General features: G+C 38.5%; 1 protein-coding gene across 2 annotated transcripts in view; it reads left to right on the forward strand.

Annotated features, from left to right (window-relative positions):
• The first annotated feature begins 500 nt into the window (after positions 1-500).
• The window catches only part of CNTRL (centriolin), an 81972-nt gene continuing 59386 nt past the window's right edge, over positions 501-23086 (forward strand). For both annotated transcript variants that reach the window (XM_065946906.1, XM_065946907.1), the window contains exons 1-7: positions 501-625; positions 6986-7233; positions 8980-9110; positions 13919-14049; positions 15421-15562; positions 17429-17615; positions 20517-20710. In XM_065946906.1, coding sequence (XP_065802978.1) covers positions 7017-7233; positions 8980-9110; positions 13919-14049; positions 15421-15562; positions 17429-17615; positions 20517-20710 — 1002 coding nt within the window. In that variant the 5' untranslated portion in view covers positions 501-625; positions 6986-7016. The remainder of the gene's footprint in view (positions 626-6985; positions 7234-8979; positions 9111-13918; positions 14050-15420; positions 15563-17428; positions 17616-20516; positions 20711-23086) is intronic.

A 23086-nucleotide genomic window follows, 5' to 3' on the forward strand; every position in this document is an offset into this window, starting at 1 on the left:
GCTTTGGCTTCCCTGTCACAACCTGAGGACTATTCTCAGCCAGGAGTCCCAGGCTGCTCTCATTCCCGTCACCTCGGGGACATCTGAAGCCTAAACTGCGTTCCCTCAGAGGTTCATCTACGTCTGGCCTGTCTGGCCCCTGACGAAGAGAATTCGCCTCAGAAACGGGCCGTGCGAAGGAGGAGTGTGCGGCGAGGCACACTAGTTCGAAGCCAGACGGCCAGCAATGGAAATGCGGGGGCTTGGTGACACAGCTACATCGGTCTCTCAGGTCCCGCGCGGAGCGTGTCGAGGCCTGAGCATGAGAAGTCGGCCGCTTCGCCTCAGAGAAAAGAGCGGGGCCTCTAGCCGCCGGCAGCAGGAAATCTCGCTTCGCGCGGGCTCCCACGCGCCTTTGCGCGCCCGCGGGCCTGGCACACTGAGCGGCGGGAAGCCTGGTCCCGCCCCCAAACTCCGGGGGGAGGGCGTGACCGCGGCAGGCTCCGCCCACGCGGCGCGCACGGCCCCACGGCAACCGGCACAACACAACAAAATGGCTGCCGCGCCGCTGGGCGCCTGAAGGGGACTGCCGGCCCCTCTCCGCCCGGCCGCGTCCGGCGGGCTTGCTCGGCCCCGCTCCTTCGCGGTGAGTGCCAGGCCTGGTCTAGGCCGTTCTCCGGCCTCCAGGCGGAGCGGGTGGGGACCAGCGGCGAAGGCGGGAAGGCCTGGACCCAGCGAGGGATGGATTCGGGGCGGGGGCGTGTGCCTGGGAATTGGGATTGGATGGGAAGGAGGGGAGGGCCCGGAACCGGCGTGGGGCGGGAGGAGGCGGATGGAGGGAGGTTTGGATAAGAAGTGAGGAGGTCACGGGGTGGGGGCTTTGGGATGAAGGACCAGAGTGTGGGGAGGTGTGGACGCGGGGGCTCGGCGAGTGAAAGGTAGGGTCCCGCTGCCGAGCGGAGGGGGAGGAGGTGTGCCAGGCGTCTGCGGGAGTGACTGGGAAACGGGATGGTTCGGGTACCCTGACGGGCGTCCTGAAATCGGGCGGAATCCAGTACATGGAGAAAAAGGAGAGTTAGGATATGGGGAAGAAAAGCTTAAAGATAGGGAAGAGCAAATGCTTTGTCGTATAATGCTTAAGGGACAGGTGTATTTTCAAGTCAAAGCTTGGCTTCACGTCTTGATTCTGCCACCTGTGCTACTGAACGTCTGTGAGATTTGGGCTTGGTTCTTAACCTTCCTGAGCACGTTTTCTCTTTGTAAAGATACTCGGTAAGTACTTTTGAGTGTACCTTGTGTGCCAGATTCAGTTTTACATCCTTTAGTCTTTCCCTTTAACTGATTTAAAATAACTTGAACGAGGTCATCATTCTCATCTTAAAAGTAATAAAACTGTGGATCAGAAAGGTTAAGTAATTTGCCTATGTCACACAGAAAGTGGAAAATTAACATTTGAACTCAGTTGTAGAGCTCAAGCTCTTAATTCTTAATGATACATTGTCACTTATAGATGAGTTTAATAATTATACATTATCTGTGAGAATTTGTTTGGTAATGTCTTTAGAGTACTTAGCACAGTCCTTTCTTCACTCATTCAACAAATATTTACTGTGCACCAAACAATACAGCTTCTACTGTCTTGTAGCCAAACTCTAGAAGGAGGAACAAACAATAATCAAGTTGTTTCACAAATAATCGTTTAATTCTAATTTTAAGGTGTTGTAAAGGATGCTGTTTGGGTCAGAGACCTGATCCTCTTGTGTGTTTTGAGTGTGTTTTGAGGGTCTTCTTGGCCCTGTATTCTTAGAGCCTAGCACAGTTCTTGGTGCCTTAAAGTTGCAGAATAAAATCGAATGACCGAAAAAAAAAAATAAATAAACTAATGGGAAGGTTTGGGAAGCTTCCCCACTCCCCCCCCCCCATACCTGAGTAGCATGGAGAGAGATGTGAGAAGAAAGCTCAGGATGTTAATGGAACACAGAGGAACACAGATGCCAGGGTGTTAGAAGGGAGAGGCAAGTAGCCAGTTGGGTTGAGATGAAGTGGTCTGGATGGAGACTTGAGTATTTTGTGTGAAGAGGGGATAATTAGAAGCCAGAGTATTCGAGTGAATTAGGATGTCAGAATATTTGCTGTGATGAGCAGTTTGGGAAATCAGGATGAATACAGGAATGTGGAGGCAGGACACTGGGAAGCACTATAGAGCAATGGAGAAGACTAGTACAGTGTTAGGGAAGAGAATTTGTGGGAAGACTTGGCAATCAGAATGGGATGAAAGGGTGGGATGCAAAGGTTGACGAGCATGGGATGGGAGAATTGCCGTTGGTGAGGAATAGGGGTCAGGATCTTTGAAAGGACTAGTTGGAGAATAAGAGTGTTTAAATGGATCAGAGCGTATGGGATGAAGTCGAATTATAGGGAAAGTACTGAGATGTGATTAAAGGGCTAAGGGGTGCCATGGAGAGGGATATGGAGGTCAAGAAATGGGGATGGATATTTGCTTATTGTAGTAACTGGAAAGAGAGATGGAAGGTTTGGGAATTACTGAGGTCTGCCTCATTTGGAAAAGATCAGAGATGATGGAATCTTGGGAAAGGCTGGATAGAGGTGAAGGTGTAGACTCTACTAAGCTGTGGTGGAGGGAATTGTTAGATCAAGGCAAGTTTCTGAGTCTGAGAAGGATGGGATGCTTGATCATATGATTTTGATTATCACATCATTCCGGTGGCTTTCTTTTATTCTGCAGACTTACCATCTGGGTTTTCAAAATGTGTCTCTAGCTCTGGACTTGTTTTGCTTGTTTTGGTTTCAGTTTATCCTGCCCCTTCACACACACTAGCCCTGCCTCTCATCTCTGTCTTCTCTTTTCTATTGCTCGGTCTATTGTTTGTATAATTGCAAACTACAGCCTTGGTCAAGCAACATCGCTCTCTCTTAAAATCGTGGTTCAAGATTTTACTACTGCCAGGTATCCTTTCTCAAGCACAGTAAATCCCTAAGCCCATTTTACTGAGTTAGCTATTCTGTGAGATCATATGTCTAGGCTTTACAGGAGCTATGGTGACCCAGGAAAGGAGTCTGGGAATGCACTGTGACTTCAGAACCATCATTTAATCTTGCAGGTTACAACTCATTAAAGGAAGCAGTTAATTTTGACTTCTGGAATCCATTCTAATATATTTCTTTAACTCTATTATTGAGTAAGGCAGAGTTTTTCTCATCAAAAGAGATCTCATGATATTCTAGTGAGGCCCAAAGAGTCTTGGTCATTAGGATGTTGTGAGAGGAATTCAGGATGGTCCAATATTTTAAGAAGTTAGAGATAAGGCTAAGGTGCAGGGTACAAAATATTTGCGTTGCATAAAAATGTAGGATGTATGTGCATTTTTAAACCAAGAAACTAAAAATGTGTATGAAGCATATCTCTGTAGCTTGTAGCATACTCTCATTCTAATTTTATAATTTTCTGTCATGCTATGAGACAGAGAAAGACATATGGAAGTGGGAACTGGGCCCTGTACTGCTCCTCTTTTATTTCTTAAGTCCCTTGCCCTTATGAAAACTGTATTTAATTCAGTAATGAATAAAATTGTGTTATTAAAGCACATGCGTCTTAGCTCTTTTCAAGCTTGAGTATATTATTATTCAGAAAGAGAGCACCAGTGCAGTCTAACACAGAATGAGGCGTATTACTGAGAGACTTTTGCCTTGGCAGAATGTTAAGATAGAAATTGTTTGCCACACTTGTGAAATTAGGTCCTAAAGCTTTGTGGTTAAGACATCAGTAGCAGTTGTGTGAATTGAAGGAAGCTTTTCTGACCTTTGTGGATGATTTGACATGAAAAAACGAAAGAGAAAGTAAAGACTTAGATTTGCAGTTTAAGGTGATCTAGATTGTTGAAACAAAGCAGTTGGCCTTGTTGTACTGTATACCTGTGAAATAATAATCACTTTTTAAAAAAATTTAGCAGGTTTTTGTTACCTTCAAACTAGTCACCTTAAGATGCTAGATCGTGATACAATGCTTTCATTGTATTAAATTTTATTTTTCCTTCAAAAAAATTAAAATGTTTTAAACAGCTACCATTTATTTTTATTTCTTTTTCTTCCTTCCTGTTTTTATTTTATTATTTTTTTTTTGGCCGTGCCTCACACAGCCTGTGGGACCTTAGTTCCCTGACCAGGGATCAAACCCACAGCCCCTGAATTGGAAGCATGGAAACAACCACTGGACAGTTGGCAGAGTCCCTGGCATTAGGGTTCGAGCTATCCAAAACCTTTGGGCTGCAGATTACTCTTCTAAAAAGTAGTTTCTGTTTTGTCTTCACACTTTAGGGCCTTCCTGGTGGCTCAGTTGGTAAAGAATCTGCCTGATACCCAGGCATCTGCAGGATACCCAGGTTCAACCCCTGGGTTGGGAAGATCCTCTGGACGAGGGAATGGCTACCCACTGCATTATTCTTGCCTGGAGAATCCCATGCACAGAGGAGTCTGCTGGGCTGCAGTCCATGGGTTTGCAAAGAGTTGGACACGACTGAGTGACTAACACATACACATACACACACTTCACATCTTCAGTAGTGAGGGTACGGGAGTTTATGGATATTGAGCAAAGTAGAATCATTGTTAATGCAGCTTGTTCAAGACCTGTGCATCTTATAACACTTTTTGGTCTAAAAGTTTGCCAGATTTATAATTTTTGCAGTGTACTTATAAGAGCAGTTGTATATCATGAAAATCTTTTTTGCATAAACCTAACTTGTATGTTAGGACTCTTGGTATTGAGGACTGATATTGCTCATGAAGATAGCATTTTGTTGAATTATTGAATAGCATTTTATTGTTTCTAGGTTCTTTATGAACAATTCATTCAATAAATAGTAATTATCTACCATTTTGTAGGCTCTGTTCTTGGCCTGGAGTACATCAGTGAATAATATCACTACTTTCATGGAACTTAAATTATACTAGATTAATTGTGTGATTTGGCTTACAAGTTAATTTGAGAGAAAAACTGATTCTCATCATTACTCCAGCTAGCACTCTGTCTGAATTTGGACTTTTACCTAATACCACTGGATTTGGCAGTGATTTCTTGGATATGACATCAAAGGCACAGGCAGCAAAAGGAAAAATAGACCAGTTGTATTTCTTTAAAAATTTTAGATGAGTATCAAATGACAACATCACAGGGACCTCCCTGGTGGCTCAGAGGTAAAGAATCGCCTGCCAGTGCAGGAGACATGGGTTTGATTCCTGGGCCAGGAAGATCCCACATGCCATAGAGCAACCAAGCCCATGTGCCACAACTACTGAGCCTGTGCTCTGGGGCAGAGGAGCCCCTGTTACTGGAGCCAGAGCACCCTAGAGCCCAGGCTTCGCAACAAGAGAAGCCTCCTCAATGAGAAGCCCTCGCACTGCAACTAGAGAAAAGCCCAAGCAGCAATGGAAGACCCAACACACTAAAAATAAATAGTTTCATTTTTTAGTGAAGTGAAGTCGCATAGTCGTGTCTGACTCTTTGTGACCCCATGGACTGTAGCCTACCAGGCTCCTCCATCCATGGGATTTCCCAGGCAATAGTACTGGAGTGGGTTGCCATTTCCTTCTCCGGGGGATCTTCCTGACCCAGGGCTCAAACCTGGGTCTCCTGCATTGTAGACAGACACTTTACCGTCTGAGCCACCAGGGGGCCGATTTTATTTTTTAAGACAGTATCAATTAGTCGAAAGGAAACCACAGGGTGGGAGAAAACTTGCAAATTATTTATTTGACTAAAGTTAATATGCAGACTATATAGTGAGAACTCCTAAAAAGATTAAAAAAAAGAAAGACCAAAGGCAAGCATTTGCAACACCAGAAATTAGATACAGAGGTCTGTGTGGCTCCAGCCCAGAGTCTAGGAAACTAGTGACAGATGTGAGGCTAGAGAGACAGGATCACATCATGGGGGATCTCACAGGTCATGATAAATATTTCATTTATTACAGACCCATAGATTAACTTTTAAACTAGATCACTCTGGCCACAATGTAGTGATGGAAGAGGAAGGGAAGAGAGCTTGTAGACAAATCAGTTAGAAGCTGTTAAGTAGTTTGATGAGTGTGTGGATCAGAGTAGACGAGAGGGGAGATGGAAAGAAAGGGACTAATTTGAGAGATGCTTAGGAAGTAGAATTGACAAAACTTGGTGATTGATTGGTTATGGGAAGAAGGAAGTGACTCCCAGTTTCTGGCTTATTTCCAAGAGCATTGTCCACAGTAAGGGAACACTGGAGGAGGAACAGGATGGGAAGAAGATGAGGGCGGGATGAGGGAAAAGTTCAATTTGGACATGTTGATTCAGGGTGTCAGTGCGATATCAGGTAGACAGTTGAGAATAGGTGTCTGGACTCAGAGAAGAGTTGGATTGAAAATATAAATACCAGTAAAAAGGTGGCATTGGGAACCATGGGTGTACATTAGATTGTCTCAGTTAAGTTTAGAGAGAGAGCAGAGGAGACCTGAGGAGCTCTGACATTTAAAGAGTGAATAGACGAGCTTTGGCCAGGGAAGGAGGCTGAGGAGAGGCCAGGAAGATGGGAGGAAAGTGTGGCTTCCTCCAGAAGCCAGAGGAAGAAACTGTTGCAGGAAGGAGAGAGTGCTGATCAGAATGAAATACTACTGGCTGTCAAGTATTTCCAGCTCTATGCGCTCTAGAACTCTTTGTAAGTAGAAGAGGCACTGTGAATAGTTTGGTCCAAGAAACTGAGAACCACAATGACAGATGAGGCTTCTGGCTGGAGTGCATGTCAGTACAAGACCCTCTGGAGGTCTCTCTTCCCGCTGGTAAGGTAATCAGCAATGTCTGAAATAGTGTCTGCTTCCATCAGCTTGGAGTAGTGTGGGTTCTAGCATCTATAACTTCTGAATTTGAAACTTTGTAGTCTTGAAAATTCTAGAAATAGACTAATCGCTTTGATAGCTCTAAACATTAACCTTGTTAAATATATTGGGAACTCTTACAGGTTTTGATGGATACCTGGCTTTATTCTTGCAATGAAGAAAGGTCCTCAGCAGAAAATTCCCAAAACAAAGATGCCACCATCATCTCACTCTCCTAGTCCATCTTCTCTTACGTCCAATATGAGATCTAGGTCACTTTCACCTTTAAACGGATCTGAGACTCTGCCTTTTCATTCTGGAAGACAGTGGCATGAGCAAATTGAGATTATAGGTGAAAACACTATGCTTTTGGATTACCACGACCAGAAAGGTAATGCTTTTTAATCTGTGAATGTTACCAAATACTCTTTTTAAGTACAAATGGAAAATACTGAACTTACATTTTTGGTCCAAATATAACAGGTATCCATCCTACTAGTAACTTGACCCATTGTTTTTGACAGAAATTGTCTAAGAACAACGGAGGATGGAGGCTTCTGGTTAAGGGTGAAGGTGTCTGAAAGAGTTAGGAGAAGGGAGTTTCCAGAAAGAGGAGGCTTTATTTCCTGTGGTAGGAGAGTGCTTTAAAGTTCATATGCCAGTTTACCATCATCCTTGGTTGAGGGGAAGGCATATCTGGTCACTTCAGAATGGAGCGCCTTAATTCACTATAAACATGTTGTCCATCCCTGGGATATTCCAGTCTGCTTATAGGCAAGCTGCCAATCTGTGAATGGACTGATTCTCAAATCAGGGACGTACATATGAATGTTCACCAAGGTTTTTATTTTTTTCTTAAAAGCATTCCGTCAGTCTAGGAATCTGTTTTTAAAAATGGGTTCTTTTTTTAAGAAATTTACTTAATGTGATTAAATACAAAGAAAACTTTTTTGTGATTTCCTTGCTATGTCATGAAATCATGGTCATCAAATTCTGTTGATGAATACTGATCAGTGTCTATTAATAAATAGCATCAGCATTGAGTTTGGACTGTACCCTTGCTGCCCACTGGCACATTGTTATTTCTAACTTGATGAATATTTTCTTTAGATTGGGCCAAATTTTTAAAATTATTTTATTTTGAACCAAAATAAATATTAACTTCTTATATAAGTAATCATGGGGAAACTTTGGCCCACAGCCTGGATCTGAACCCAGGATTAATTATCTTTGATTCATAAAGAACCAAGAGACAGTTTTCTTTTTTATGGATGCTTTTGTAGAATTTAACATGGCTTTTTAAAAACAATTTTTAAATTGGAGTGTAGTTGGCTCACAGTGCTGTGTTAGCTTCACACGTGCAGCAGAGTGAGTCAGCTACTCATATGCATAGGTACACTCTTCTTTAGATTCTTTTCCATGTGGGCCGTTATAGAATATTGCGTAGAGTTCCTTGTGCTGTACTAACATGGCTTTAATAAGCTCTGATTGTAATACCCAGGAAGGTCTTGAGACAGGGTATGCTATCCATTAAGTTAGTACTTTATCTCTATAAAATATATTGTGATCCCCTATATTTAAGTTTCCTACCATAACAAAAAATAGGAAAAGGAAATTTTTAAGAATTCTAGTATTTTTTAACTTGATTAAAATTGTTTAAAGCAAAAAACTAAATAATCCAATGTATTTTTTAAAAAACTAACATTAAAATGCTGCTAAAAACCTCAGTGCTGATCATACTTAAAAGTATAAATTTTAGATTCATCTGCCTAGGTTCAAGTCCTAGATTTGCATATTTTTAGCTGCAAGAACTTGAACAAATTGCTTTCTAATTTTTTTATAAAGAAGAATAGTAATTTCTATCCCCAAGGATTGTTGTACAAATTACATTTTTTAATGTCGAGTACTTAATACAAAGCTTGCACACAGTTAATATTTATGAAGTATAACTTATTGTCATCATTATGAAATGCTACATAAAGTAAAATATTATTTAAACATTCCAATTAGAGCTAGCCAACGGTTTTTACAATTGCATGGTTTAAATTTTTGTAGTTGTTGTATAACATCAGGGCAGTTTGTTTCTCAAAGTATTCATTTTTCCTCTTCTGATAATGATCTGTTTGTATAACTTCAGAAGCTGATTCACATGCAGGAGTTCGATATATTACAGAAGCCCTTGTTAAAAAACTTACTAAACAGGAAAATTTGGCCTTGGTAAAATCTCTGAACCTTTCACTTTCCAAAGATGGTGGCAAGAAATTTAAGGTATGTTACCAACCTTTCTGAATACAGACATTGATTTTAATTTTTGTGCTTTATTTATTTATTTATTTATTTTTTATTAGTTGGAGGCTAATTACTTCACAACATTTCAGTGGATTTTGTCATACATTGATATGAATCAGCCATAGAGTTACACGTATTCCCCATCCCGATCCCCCCTCCCACCTCCCTGTCCACCCGATTCCTCTGGGTCCTCCCAGTCCACCAGGCCCGAGCACTTGACTCATGCATCCCACCTGGGCTGGTGATCTGTTTCACCATAGATAATATACATGCTGTTCTTTTGAAACATCCCACCCTCACCTTCTCCCACAGAGTTCAAAAGTCTGTTCTATACTTCTGTGTCTCTTTTTCTGTTTTGCATATAGGGTTATTGTTACCAATAAAAAATATATATATGGAATTTACAGTACTGTTTCATTCTAATGTTGCTGGATTTGTTGCAGATCTTTTATTGTTTCTAGTGAAAGTTCTCCATCAGAAATGTAAAGTGTGACATCTTCAAATTCATAACCTCCTCTTATTCTTCATGTTGTTGATTCTCTCTAGAAAGGGTCAGCAAACTACAATCTAAACGCCAAATTAGGCCTACTGCTTGTTTTTGTTAATAAAGCTTTATTGGAGCACAGCTACACTCATTGATTTCCATATTGCCTGTGGCTGTTTTTTTTGTTACAATATCAGAAGTAAGTGATTGTCAAAAAGACTATATATTCCTCACAAAGCCAAAAAATATTTACTATCTGGCCTTTTGCAGAAAAAGGTTACTGATCCCTGCTCTAGACTGTTTACTACCTTATTCTATTTATAAACTATACACCATGAGTACATTGAAATTTAATTTTTATTTTTTAATAAAAATAATTTCTTCTTATTGTTTATTATTATTATTTTTATTATTTACAACTTAATATTTTTGGTTGGAAAAAATATAAACTTAGATGCCTCCTACTTAAGTCACAAAAATTAATTCCAGAAGATTGACAGTCTTAATGAAAACAAAACAAAAATCAACCAACAAAAGTGCTATAAAAGTGTTAGGAAAAAATATATTTTTAAATCTTAGAGTTGGGAAGGCCCTTCTAATCGAACACCAACCCTAGTACCACAAAGAAAAATATTGACAGATTTAGCTTACATAAAGATTAAAAAGTGGTGTTTAATGAATTATTATCTTTTAAAAAGTTAAAGAAAAACAAGCTGGCAAATAGTGTTTCTAGCATGTGTAACAGTATCTGCATAATATAAAGAGCCCCTGTGATTCACTAGAAAGAGACAGCTAAATGGTAATTGTGTGGAGGATAAGTCTGTTCGCAAAAGTATTATAAATGGCTGTTAACATGAATATATTCAGTTTCATTAATGTCAAAGAGATGAGAAATAGAACCATGGTTTGATGCCATTTTCCATTTCGTGTATCTAATGGACAAGAGTTAAAAAGGTTATTTCAGCATTCAGAAAGATGTGAGAAGTGGATCTTCTCATTTGGTCTTAGTGGATGTATAGATGGGTGTAGCATTTTAGGAAAACAGTTTGATAGTATTTATCAAAATTTCAAATGTACTTATTTGATCCAGCAATTAAATTTAAACTTATTGAATTTATACTCACCAACACAGCAGTTCTACTCCTTGATGTCTATTAATATTTGCACATGTGTCCAAAAGTATCTGAGGAGTAATATTTATTAGGCATTATTTAAAATAGAAAAATTGTCAATAACCAATTGTCTGTCAATAGGGAATTGCTTAAAAATTATGGTGCAGTATACCATGAAATGGGCTTCCCTGGTGGCTCAGTGGTTAAGAATCTGCCTATAATGCAGGAGTTGCAGGAGACATAGGTTTAATCCCAGGTCGGGAACATCCCCTGAAGGAGGGCATGGCAACCCACTCCAGTATTCTTGCCTGGAGAATCCCATGGACAGAGGAGCCTGGTGGGCTACAGTCCATGGGGTCACAAAGAGTTGGACACAACTGAAGTGACTTAGCATGCACGCATACCATGGAATACTATCAAGTTTCTTGAAAAACAAGAACAAGAACAAAAACTCCCAGAACTCTATGTATTAATGTGGGAAAATGTTCCAGTATATTTAATGGAAAAAACAAACTCTAAAGTATTTTTAGTAAGGAAACAAAATACTTTTTTAATTCATTAAAAATATTTTATTAATGAATAGAAAGGTCTGGGTGTATATACACTGGTCTGTTAACAAGGGTTACCTTTGAGCAGTGAGATTTTTTGGTGGGGGAACTGAACTGGAGACCTGATGAAGAGAGCTTTTTATGTTTTGTTTGAAATTTTTATTGGACTATATTTATGTCTTATGTAATTAAATAGGAAAAAAAGGAAACATCCTGGAGTTTAAAGATTGTAAAAATGAAATATCAAGTTAATAAATCCTTACTGTGTGGTTTCTATATGCCAGGTATTAGATTAGGCTGTGGGAATAAATATAGCAGTGAATAAGCTTAGTTTCTGATTTGGGGAACTTAGAAGTTAGTGTGAAGAATGCCTGGAATTAAGAGGAGAAATATTGAGGGGGAATCAAAGAAAGTGAGTGGGTCTGGGAGAGACAGACCCAGTGAAAAAGTCTGAAGGGGCCGTTGGAATAGAAGATCCAAGAGTGTGACGAATGGAGACCAAAGGAGGAAGAACTTCAGGAGAAAAAGATGTGCTATGAAATGTCACAGCATCATCCAACAGCGTGAAAACTTGGAAGAAGTTGTTTGATTTGGCAGTTTAAAAAGCCCTCTCTTCATTCTTGAGGCCCACCAGCTTCATTCTTTTAGGGTCTTTGCTGTTTGTTTGTTTGTTTTTCTGCCTGGTACTCTGTCTCCAGATGTTCACACAGCTAGCTTTTGACGAGTCTCACCTCCTCTCTGTGAGGTCTCCCCACAGTTGCAGGTAGCCACCTTCTCCTCAGTCACTCCCTCTCATTCTTTCCCTCGACAGACACTGATGTGGCAGCCACTACGCGCCAGGCACCAGTGCTGGGTAGTGAACACAGCAGACAGAACCTGCCCCGTGGTGCTTTTATTCTGCCACATCACGTTATCTTCTTGTTAGTATGCTTTAATGCCTGAAAACTTTATTTTCTCTATTTGTTTATTGGCTTTCCCTGTGAGTGAAGTCAAGAACCTTGTTTTCTTTATTCATTACCGTTTTTTCCATAGTTGCAGTACCTAGAACAGCTCCTGGCACATAATCCTTGTTTGGTTAGTATTTGTTGGAATGGGTGAATGAATGATTATCTTGGAGAGAACTTTTTGAATACATAGTAGGGATGGAAGATGTATTGCCTTACCAATGACTCACACTGAATGGGAGGCTGCAGAGTGAGCAGATGTACACAGTTTTTATGAGAACATGGTGGCAAATAAGGGTGGTAACGTGAAAGCTGGGTAGGAAACAGGTTCTGTGTGAGGTGATTTGTATCATATAAAGGAGACTGAGCTTGTTTTCAATGGAAACAGTGGAAACAGTGACAGACTATTTTCTTGGGCTCCAAAATCACTGCAGATGGTGACTGCAGCCATGAAATTAAAAGACACTTACTCCTTGGAAGAAAAGCTATGACCAACTTAGATAGCATGTTAAAAAGCAGGGACATTACCTTGTCAACAAAGGTCTGTCTAGTCAAGCTATGGTTTTTCCAGTAGTCATGTATGGTTGTGAGAGTTGGACTATAAAGAAAGCTGAGCACCGAAGAATTGATGCTTTTGAACTATGGTGTTGAAGAAGACTCTTGAGAGTCTCTTGGACTGCAAGGAGATCCAACCAGTCCATCCTAAAGGAGATCAGTCCTGGTGTTCATTGGAAGGACTGATATTGAAGCTGAAACTCCAATACTTTGGCCACCTGATGTGAAGAACTGAGTCACTAGAAAAGACCCTGATGCTGGGAAAGATTGAAGGCAGGAGGAGAAGGGGACGACAGAGGATGAGATGGTTGGATGGTATCACCAACTTGATGGACGTGAGTTTGAGCAAGCTCCGGGAGTTGGTGATGGACAGGGAAGCCTGGCTTGCTGCAATCCATGGGGTTGCAAAGAACTGGACACAACTGAGCAACTGAACTGAACTGAGTGTGTTGAACGTAGATTCCAGTGACAACGAAATTGTCTGGTGCACTGGTATGTTGCCATTGCCTGGTGCCACATCTGGCATGTAGCAAGTGTGTAGTGAATGTCTGTTGAATAGTGACTGTTTTTATTTTTATTTTTTTGTCTTTTGGCCACACCACACATGGCATGTGGGATCTTAGTTCCTCATCCAGGGATTAAACCCGTGCCCCTTGCATTGGCAGCTCGGAGCCCTAACCACTGGACCATCAGGGAAATTTCGAATAGTGACTGTTTCTAAACTTAAAGGGAAGACCCAGGAGAGAGAAAGATTGAGGATTCAAGAACACAGGGAGAGGAGACGGGGGACATTATGCCAGAGCATGAGTACCTTAGTTGAACTTGGAAGAAAGGAAGGGAGAAAGAGAGAGGCGTAGAAAAGTGTAGAAGAAGGAAAGGACTGATGGAGAAATTTCTCACTGAATTGTCGTCAGTTTCCTAGTATGTAGGAAGTGTCATCTCCTGCAGGGCAAGAAAAGTTTGGCAGCTTGAGGAGAGTGGCCCCTCCTGACCAAAGAGAGCCGCACCAGGGTACTGCCCAGGGAAGCAGTAAAGGCTTAGTCTCCGTGACTGATCAGAGCAGCCCCTGATGCATATGCTTATATGTCAAGCTCATGTCGAGGCGTCTGTTGTATAAAGCATTTATTCATTTGTTTCCAATTAGTATATCGAAAATTTGGAAAAATGTACTAAGCTTGAAATACTGAATCTCAGCCATAACCTAATAGGGAAGATTGAGAAGGTGGACAAGCTGTTAAAATTACGTGAACTCAACCTATCATATAATAAAATCTGGTAAGTAAATACTTCTTTGGGTAGCACTGCAGGGTCATTGTCTTTGTTAACGAGGTAGATTCATACTGTCCATGTTACTGAAAGAATCCTTTGAAAGAGCAAACACTTTGGTTATTCATTTGTAGTCTAGCCCTTCATGTAGGTAACTGTCATATTTTGGCATTACTAAAGTACAGAATAATACCTAGCATTATCAAAGAAGGAGATACATTTTTTGAATACCAAATTTTATCTTAGTTCCATTTTTACAGGAAGTTTTCCCAGCTACAGTCTGTGACTAACTGCCTTATTCATTAAGAAAGTTGGCATGAAGCAGAATGTTTTAACTCTGTTGTTTTGATCCTAAAGATGTATCAACTTGTTTTGAGCCTATGTATTTTATCCTGATGTTCTTTGCTTATTTCTGTAATAAATAGGCCCTCAATCTTGTTTCTACTTCATAATGTATATTACTCTGAAAAATAAACACAATAAGACTGACTGGCAAAAATGCACATAGAAAACTTGTTATAGGCAAAATGATACAGTTTTCAAATGTTGAAAGTCTTTATGTCTGTATACTTTCCCTCCACATAAGACTTGGTATATAGAATGGCCAAAGAACAAAACAACTAACTGTAGCCAAAGCTCTAATATGGAAAAAATGAAATGGGGCGGGGCGGGGAGTGATTAATGAATTAAATCCTTAATGTAAAGTTTGTATAAAAAAAAAAATTGATCCTGATGAAAATAATTTCAACAAAATAAAACTGAAAGTAAAAAGCATGGGAATATTTGCCCAGTATAGAGAATTGACCAAGGAATTAAATTGGAATCAACTTGGGAAAATATTTCAACAATGAAAATTCACCAATGCAGGTGATAAATGTTTTATTAAATACTGATTAAAACATTTGTGTTCATAAATACAGCATCATTCTGGGGTTCCACCTGCTCAGAATGGCAGCCACACCGTGCTGGCATAGCTGGTCTTTTAGTGATGACTTAAGGTGGTGATTAAGGACCTTCTCCTGTGCAGGGCGGTAGAACAGGACGGTGTGTGCTGCTGGACTCCGCAGCTCACCCCTTGCTGTCCACTGGAGCCTTCACGGTGGTTAGTGAGACTGGCCCAGGCAGCCTCTTCTTTTCTGTGTTGTGGGATCCTGAAGTCTGATAGTAAGACAGATGGGATTCCTGGGCAGGGACAGTAAGGAAGAGTCTACTGGAGCTGTTTGGTAAATTTGTTTTTAGCCACTATTTTTAAATTCTCATTTGTAAATTATAGTTATGAAAAGCAACTCTACATAAAACCAAGCCTATTTATTTTTAAAATACAATGAAGGGACACTATCATTGTACTTACTAAGTTTGATTTTACCCTTTGGTTTCTAGCAAAATTGAAGGCATAGAAAATATGCACAATCTACAAAAGCTGAACCTTGCAGGAAATGAAATTGAACATATTCCAGTGTGGTTAGGGAAGAAGTTAAAATGTTTGCAAGTCCTCAATCTGAAAGCCAACAAGATATCATCGGTAAGTTATTCAAAGTAGCAAGAATATTTAAATTTTTTAGACTTGTTGAGGTAAAAAGATTAAAATCTAAATTTGGTTCTTTTTTTATGGGACTTCTTTTAATGTCCTTGGTCCTTTGACCACACATCAAATTCAGACATAACTTAGTATTCTCTATGGGAATTAAATATACACAGACCTGGTTTTGCGTGATTACATGGTAACTGAGAGCTGATCTCTGAGTGTTTTCCCATCTTTCATTTCCTTTGAGCCTCTGAGTACTCTTCTTAAGGAGACAGTGCAGGGGTTATTTTTATAATTCCGTGAATTAGGTACCATTTTATTGTTTCCATTTTCAGGTAAAGTCTTGGAGAGGCTAGCTCTCTTACCCAAAGTCATTCAGCTTGTGCCAGAATCCATGTCATGGCATGCCTGGAGCAGAGTTCTCTTTTTTTGTTTTTTTTTCAAATTTATGAATTAATCTGAATTAACCTTAATGATAGTATTAAGTGTTACAGGAAGTGTTAATCACTAGCTTTTTGTAGCAAAGCAACTCTATCATGGCTCACATAAGCTGCTAGTGACATGTATTTTTCTCTGTCTTATGATTTTCTTGTAACATTTATACAGTTAGATATTCCGTAAGCATTGCAAAGTAAAAACATTATTTAAGTCTGTATTAAAATTGAAACAATCCTCCTATAATTTAAAGAACTTAAGTCTTAGAATAGAAAATAAAAGAGGTAACTTCCAGTATGGGTCTAGATTTGCTTTCTGTAATCTATGGATAAATTTCATCTGTCTAAAACTCACTGTTTAAATTGGAAAAAAAATAGTTTCTCCCCTGCCTTCTTTATGGAAGTGGTATAGGGCTCAGATGAAATGATAAAATGTAAAAATAAAAACTAAGGAATATAGCCTTAGAGTTATTTAGTGTTTTAAACTTTTACCAGTATAAGGTAGTAATAATAAGTAACTTTTGTTTAATGCTGTGCAGTGTCTATACTTTCCTGCTTCATCTTTATAAAGATCTGATAAGGTGACTCAGAGCCAAGCCCCACGCCATGTTACACAGCATCACCTCGGAGATCTTGGAGTTTAGCGGGTGTTTGGAGGAGGTAGCCATGAATTCATCTAATATTGCCACACATGTTCCTAAAGTAGTTGATCCATAGATAGTACTGATAACAGGAAAATCGTTCAATAAATATTTATTATTATTTATAATTTTGTAACACTTTCTCATCTCAGTTCATATTGATGTTGGCTTCAATAAGAGTGCACATCCACTTGAAAGAGATTTTATTTGTATTAGCTATTAGTAGTAGTATTTCTCAACCTTTTAAAATTCCTTTTTCGATAAATGTAAAAATCTCACTTCATAACTGTGAATGTTTCTACATATACTTATTTCTTTTAATTATCAACTATAACAGTTATCAGAAGATTTACAAAACTTCTTTTTTATAGACATTTATATTTTTGATTTGTTCATTCAGTGTAATGAAAAGATAATAGGATTAGAGTTACCCAGTCTTGAAGTCAAATGCTATTTCATTCACGTATAATCTCTGAGCTTTGAGCAGGTTACCTAAATTCTTTGAACCTCAGTTTCATGATCTATAAAATTCAGATGATATGTCATAGGTTTCTGTGAAGAATCACAGATGAAATGGTATATGGAAAATGCCCAGAATTGCTCTTGATACATTCTAGATCCTCAAATATTCCTTTCTGTTCCTCCCTTCAAACTACTGTTGGATAATGGTTTTATGAATAGATTCCTTGTCATGATAATAGCAATTTCCTTGCCTTATTACTTTCTTTAGGTATGTTTATGATGTTTTAATTCAATTATGCCAATAATAATATTACATATCATTTTAGCTCCAAGATGTAAGCAAATTGAAGCCACTTCAAGATTTGACTTCTCTGATCCTAGCTGAAAATCCAGTTGTGACCCTTCCCCATTACCTTCAGTTCACCATTTTTCACCTCCGATCACTGGAAAGTTTGGAAGGTCAGCCAGTAACCACTCAGGACAGGCAAGAAGCTTTTGAGAGATTCAGTTTAGGTAAGGTGACATATTTTTAAAAAAAATAAATTTGGATGAGAGAGGTATTTATTTTCAGAAATAATCCGGAAAAGATATATTTATTATTAACTTTATAATGCTATTAAAATTTTCATAGAAAATGGCACCATAGATCAATGAACTCAACAAATACTCATCAGGTACATACTGTGAACCAGTCACTGTATCTGGCACTGAAGATAACGGCTAGCAATATGGAAGGTACTGGCCTTCATGCAGCTTCTGTTTTAGTAGAGAAGATAAACAAAAAACAAGTAAACCCAGATAAAATAACAGAGGCAAAAACCCTTTTTTGGAAAGTGGTGTAAAGGAATGGCTCTGAGGAAATGACACATAAGTTGAAGGCAAAGGCAGGAGAGGATGAGGGAGAGGGGAAAGCTTATACTTTGCAATTGGGAAGATGCTGGATAGTAAAGAGATAGAAAGAAGATTAATATGACAGGAGGACAGCTCAAGTTAAAGTTCGGAGAGATAGGTAGGGGTTAGATGACACAGGGCCTTGGGCTTTGGGTTTATTCCAGGTGCAGCAGAACATCACTGACAACATTTAAGCAGGTGTTATATGTTAAGAAGATTATTTTTGATGCAGGATGGAGAATGACTTAAAGCAGGGCAAAATGGTGATAAGGGGCATGTTAGAAGGATATTGACTTAGGAATGTTGGTGGCCTGTATTTAGATGATAGATATGGAATGGACAGATCCACTTTGGAAGTAGAATCAGCAGCACTTTCTAATGGATTGGATAATCCTCAAGCTTCTGGCTTAAGTAAGCGGTTTGCTGGTGATATTGTTTTGAAAATGGGAAAACTTAGAACACTGAGTTTGAATGTCTGTGAGGCAGCCAAGAAGAGAATCAGAAATGTGCGTCTGGGGTTCAAAGAGATCTGTCTTAGAGATGTAAATTTGGGAGTCGTCAGCATAAAAATGATACTTTATTCCACTTGAATCAGCTAGCTCTCTCAGGCAGTTGGCAAGAGCAAAAAGGGGAGCCAGTTAAGAAAACAGAGAGGCCAGCAAGGTAGGTGAAAACCAGGAAGTAGTGGTTTGCAAAAGTCTGAAGATTTCAGAAGAGGAAGTGGTCAACTATGTTGAATGTCACTGAGACGTGAAGAAGAAAGATGAGCACAGAGAAGCGCTTTCCGCTGGCAACATAATGATGAGCCTGACAAGGGCAGTTAAGCAGTGGTTGGAACAAATGCTAGATTATAGATCGAAGGATGAATGGGAGGAAGACATTTGGATAAAGATTGGAAATTTCCTCCCACAGTTTCTCTCCTGTAGTACCTAATAAATGAGTTTTTAAAAGTTAAAAAAATTTCGCCAATCACTTCCACACCAGGAAATTGTCAGAAGCATCAAAGCTAGTAATCAAAGAAACAGAATATTCAAGAGTGAAGTGGAGAGACAAATCATGGCTTAGCTTCTTTGGTCCTTGACAGGACAAGGAAATGAGATCAGAGAAGAATAGAGTGTCTCTTGATACGCAGGGTGGGACACTTTCTCCATCAGAAGGAAGAGAAGATGTGTTAGTGTTAGTTTTATTGCTTTGGTGGTAAGAAAATGAGGGGTTTCTACTGGTGGGGTCTGTCTTATCAATAAAGTATGAGATCATCAACTGAAAAAAGAAAATAGAAGGAGTATGGGAGTTTTGAAGGGAAGAGGAAGATATGAAATAGCCTAACACAATAGTTATGTAGTAGTTACAGGCTATGAACCTGTATGTTCAACCATCTGAAATTGATGTTAGTCCTTGTTTATTGATAAAAACAGCAGTTTCATGTAGTTTGATCCAACACTTGAGAAATGTGGTTAACTTTTTTTAGTTTGGGATCCCCCCTAACTCAACATTTGTTGCCCAGAAAGTGATGTTTTGGAATAATTAAAAAACATAAATGATGCAAAAGGAAGTCATGTTGGGGGAAATGTTTAAAGTACTTATGATTCATTTGCAACTTTGAATGTTAATTAGGAGCTTTTAGTGATGCTGAGCTCTTGGGATCCAGTGGTAACACAGATAGATGCAGTTTCTGCTTTCTTAAGACTTTAGTGGGGAAGGCAGACACCAACTTCCCCTGTGATGAGGGCCACGACAGAGGTGCAGGGTGGCATCATAGCATTCCTGAGAAGCATCTTATCTGGGGAGGGTAGAGTCAGGGCTGACTTCTCATAGTGTTTTATTTTAAAAAACCAAACCTGGAGGATGCAGAATAGGCCAGTAGGAGACAGAGGAAGACAGTTCGAGGCAGAAGGTGTGAATAAAAGCCTGCAACTGAGAACAGGCATCAGAAAACTGAAGAAGTGGAATCATTTCAGAAATGTGTGCTTGAAAACGGGACTGGAGAGGGGATTTGGGACCAAATCATGAAAAGCCTTGTCAGTTCTTGACGTAAACCTTTTGGATCCTATCCTAAGCATCATAGGAAGCCTTAGAAGGATTCTTAAGATGTCTTCCCTGGTAGCTCAGCTGGTAAAGAATCTGCCTGCCATGCAGGATAACATGGTATTTTATTTTGTAAACATGCTTGCAGCATCCTTTAAAGTATAATCACCAATACCAAATAAAATTTTGCATGTTTTTTTCTAAGAGACCTGGAAAAAGCCACCTCATTTATAAACATACTAATTGAATTAAATGCTTGGAATTAAAATGTTTTCTTTTAAAATCATTATCCAGATGATTATGCCTTCCTTCCTTTTAGTATAAATCACTTTCTAGCTCAAAATAGTCTTTTTTTCCTAGACCATAGTGAATAATTTAAAAAGTAGAATTGTATTTTTACTATTCTAAGACTTCTTTTGCTATTATTTAAGAAATAGTCCTGCCTTTCTTCAAATAGAAGATATAATGATTCATAAAGTATTCAATTTGTACTGGTAGAAGAGGTAGAAAGACTGGAAAGAGACCTGGAGAAGAAGATGATGGAAACTGAAGAGCTTAAAAGCAAACAAGCACGGTTCCTTGAGGAAATGAAAAATCAAGATAAATTGAACAAATCATTAAAAGAGGAGGCTATGCTACAAAAAAAGAGCTGTGAGGAGCTCGAGAGTAACCTTAACACGAAAAATGAACTGGTAAGTCTGTATTTTACATTGCCTTGACTGTATTCTCTTGAAATAGAAAATTCTCTGTTCTTAGGTCTGAAAACACAACTTCCTGACCATAGAATGGGGAAGATGTGGTTTAACAGAAATAATGTGCTGCAGTTTTGACATGTTGTAGTTGACTGCGCACTGTATGGTGTGGCTGCCCAAAAGATGCATGTGCTGTCTTGGCCTGTGACTGAAGCCTTCAGATGGTCAGAGGGCTGTTTCATGGAAGAGGGACTGGAGTTATTGATGAAGCTCCCAAGAGATAAAATTAAATGGCAAATAGTATTATAGGGAAGCAGTTTTTCCTTTTGTAATGAAGAGGAAATCTAATAACTGTCTTGAGATAAAATGTGATAACTCTGGATTGTGTTTGCTATCACTGAAACAAGCATGTACTTAGAAGAAAGATTAAAAAAAAATTAGTCAGGGAGATGAACTAAATCACCTTAGAAGACTTTTTCGACCTAGAGAATCTGATCCTGTAAAATTATTAGGCTACTTTCCTTGAAGGAAAAAAATAGCTCCTGGAACTTTTTTTTTTTTTTTCATTTGACAATTCTTTCTCTGATCTAAGCATAACTTTAGAGAACTGTATTTCTCATATAATTAATAGAATCCTCCCCCCCTTTTTTTTTGCTTCCCTCTTTCAAAATTGGCATTCTGGCTTAATTACTTGATTTGTTGACAAGAATTCTGTCTAAACACTTACTTTTTTAAACAAGGGGAAAAAAACATTCCCTTCTCTGTGTGAAGAGAGAAATTTTTGCTTAAAGTCTACATGCCACTTTCCTGAGCACTTCTTTATCAGTGGGGGACATGGTAAAAATCGGGAGGGCTTTCCCAGCTCTGTTAGCCAAATATTCATAACATTTGTAGCTTTCTTCATATGCCTTTTATTTGGATGTAGTTTTCAAATATGCCTACCATATTCTGAAGGCATATTATATACAATGTTAATAATTCAATGATTATCAATAGTCTTATACATACATCTGTTGCACTCCTTTCCATAATAGAATGGGTTGATGAGTAATTAAATCATTGGAGACATATTACAGTCAGTTTTATTTTAGCAGTGAACTCTTTATGCCATCACTTAATGTTTGTATTTAAAATACAAAAAACAATACTTAAAAACAGTACTTACTGTGGTAAGTTCTTGGTATCACATGACATTTGTGAACATTTAATAAATTTTCCTGAGTTATTGATCTTTTTTGGTAATATAAAATTCACTTTTATTACTAAGATAAAGGAAGATTATAATTTCCATATGCTGAGATTTTCCATGCATGTTAGTCAACCTGTTGAAACCTTGGCAAAGTATTGTATTTATTTATTTTTAATTGAAGGATAATTGCTTTACATATTGTGTTGGTTTCTGCCAAGCATCAACATGAATCAGCCATGGGTTTATCCGAGTCCCCTCCCATTTGTATTTTATATTTGTGTGCTATCCCAAAATTATAAGTTCTTACAGTTACCTAGTTTTCTCTTTTGTTTGTTTATAATGTTGATATGTTTGTGCTGTAAATAAATGTTTTGTAAATCGTCAACAGTGTTTGCTGTTTCTTTTCTGTAACTATTTTTGATTAGAAGGCAGACTGCGCTGTTCTTTAAGTCTTTATGTTATTTTTATCATTAACTATTTAAAACACATTATATACAAAGTTAATATGTTTATTATAACGAATAGACAACACAAATGTATACAGTGGAAAATGAAGATTTCATTCTTTCCCTATCCCATTCTTTGGAGGTTAATATGTATCCATTTTGTTTTCTATGCTTATGCAATATATATTAATTACACACGTAATTGAATATATATATACATATATATACCTTTGAATGTTTTCTGATTTAAAAAGAATCTTACTGTATATTTTTTAAAATTCTGCCTCTTATTTTTTATAAAATAGTATATCATTGGACAGCTCTCCAAGTTAAAAACTACATATACACGTACATGTGTGCAAACATATATACACACACACATAAGTTCTTTTTCTTTTCAAAGTTTGTATTGTGTTCTGTTATATGGATTTTCCATAATTTATTCAATCTACTGAATATTTAGGTTGCTGCCACTTTTTTGTTATTAGGAATAGAACTGTAGAGAAAATCTTTTTTTAAAAAAAAACCTTTATGCCTTATACATTCATACTAGTAATTCCTTAGCATAATCACTGTAAGTTTAAAATTTTTTAATTTTGATAAATATTAATGCACCCCTCAAAACGCTTATAATTGTTTCACACTTCTATAGGATTGGGTGAAGGAACCCAGTCCTTCAGTTGATATCATTTTAAGCTTGTAAATAGGGTAGAAAAAAATGGAATCTCACTGCTTCAATTT

The sequence above is a fragment of the Muntiacus reevesi genome, chromosome 10, assembly GCF_963930625.1.
Source record: "Muntiacus reevesi chromosome 10, mMunRee1.1, whole genome shotgun sequence".
Classification (NCBI taxonomy): domain Eukaryota; kingdom Metazoa; phylum Chordata; class Mammalia; order Artiodactyla; family Cervidae; genus Muntiacus; species Muntiacus reevesi.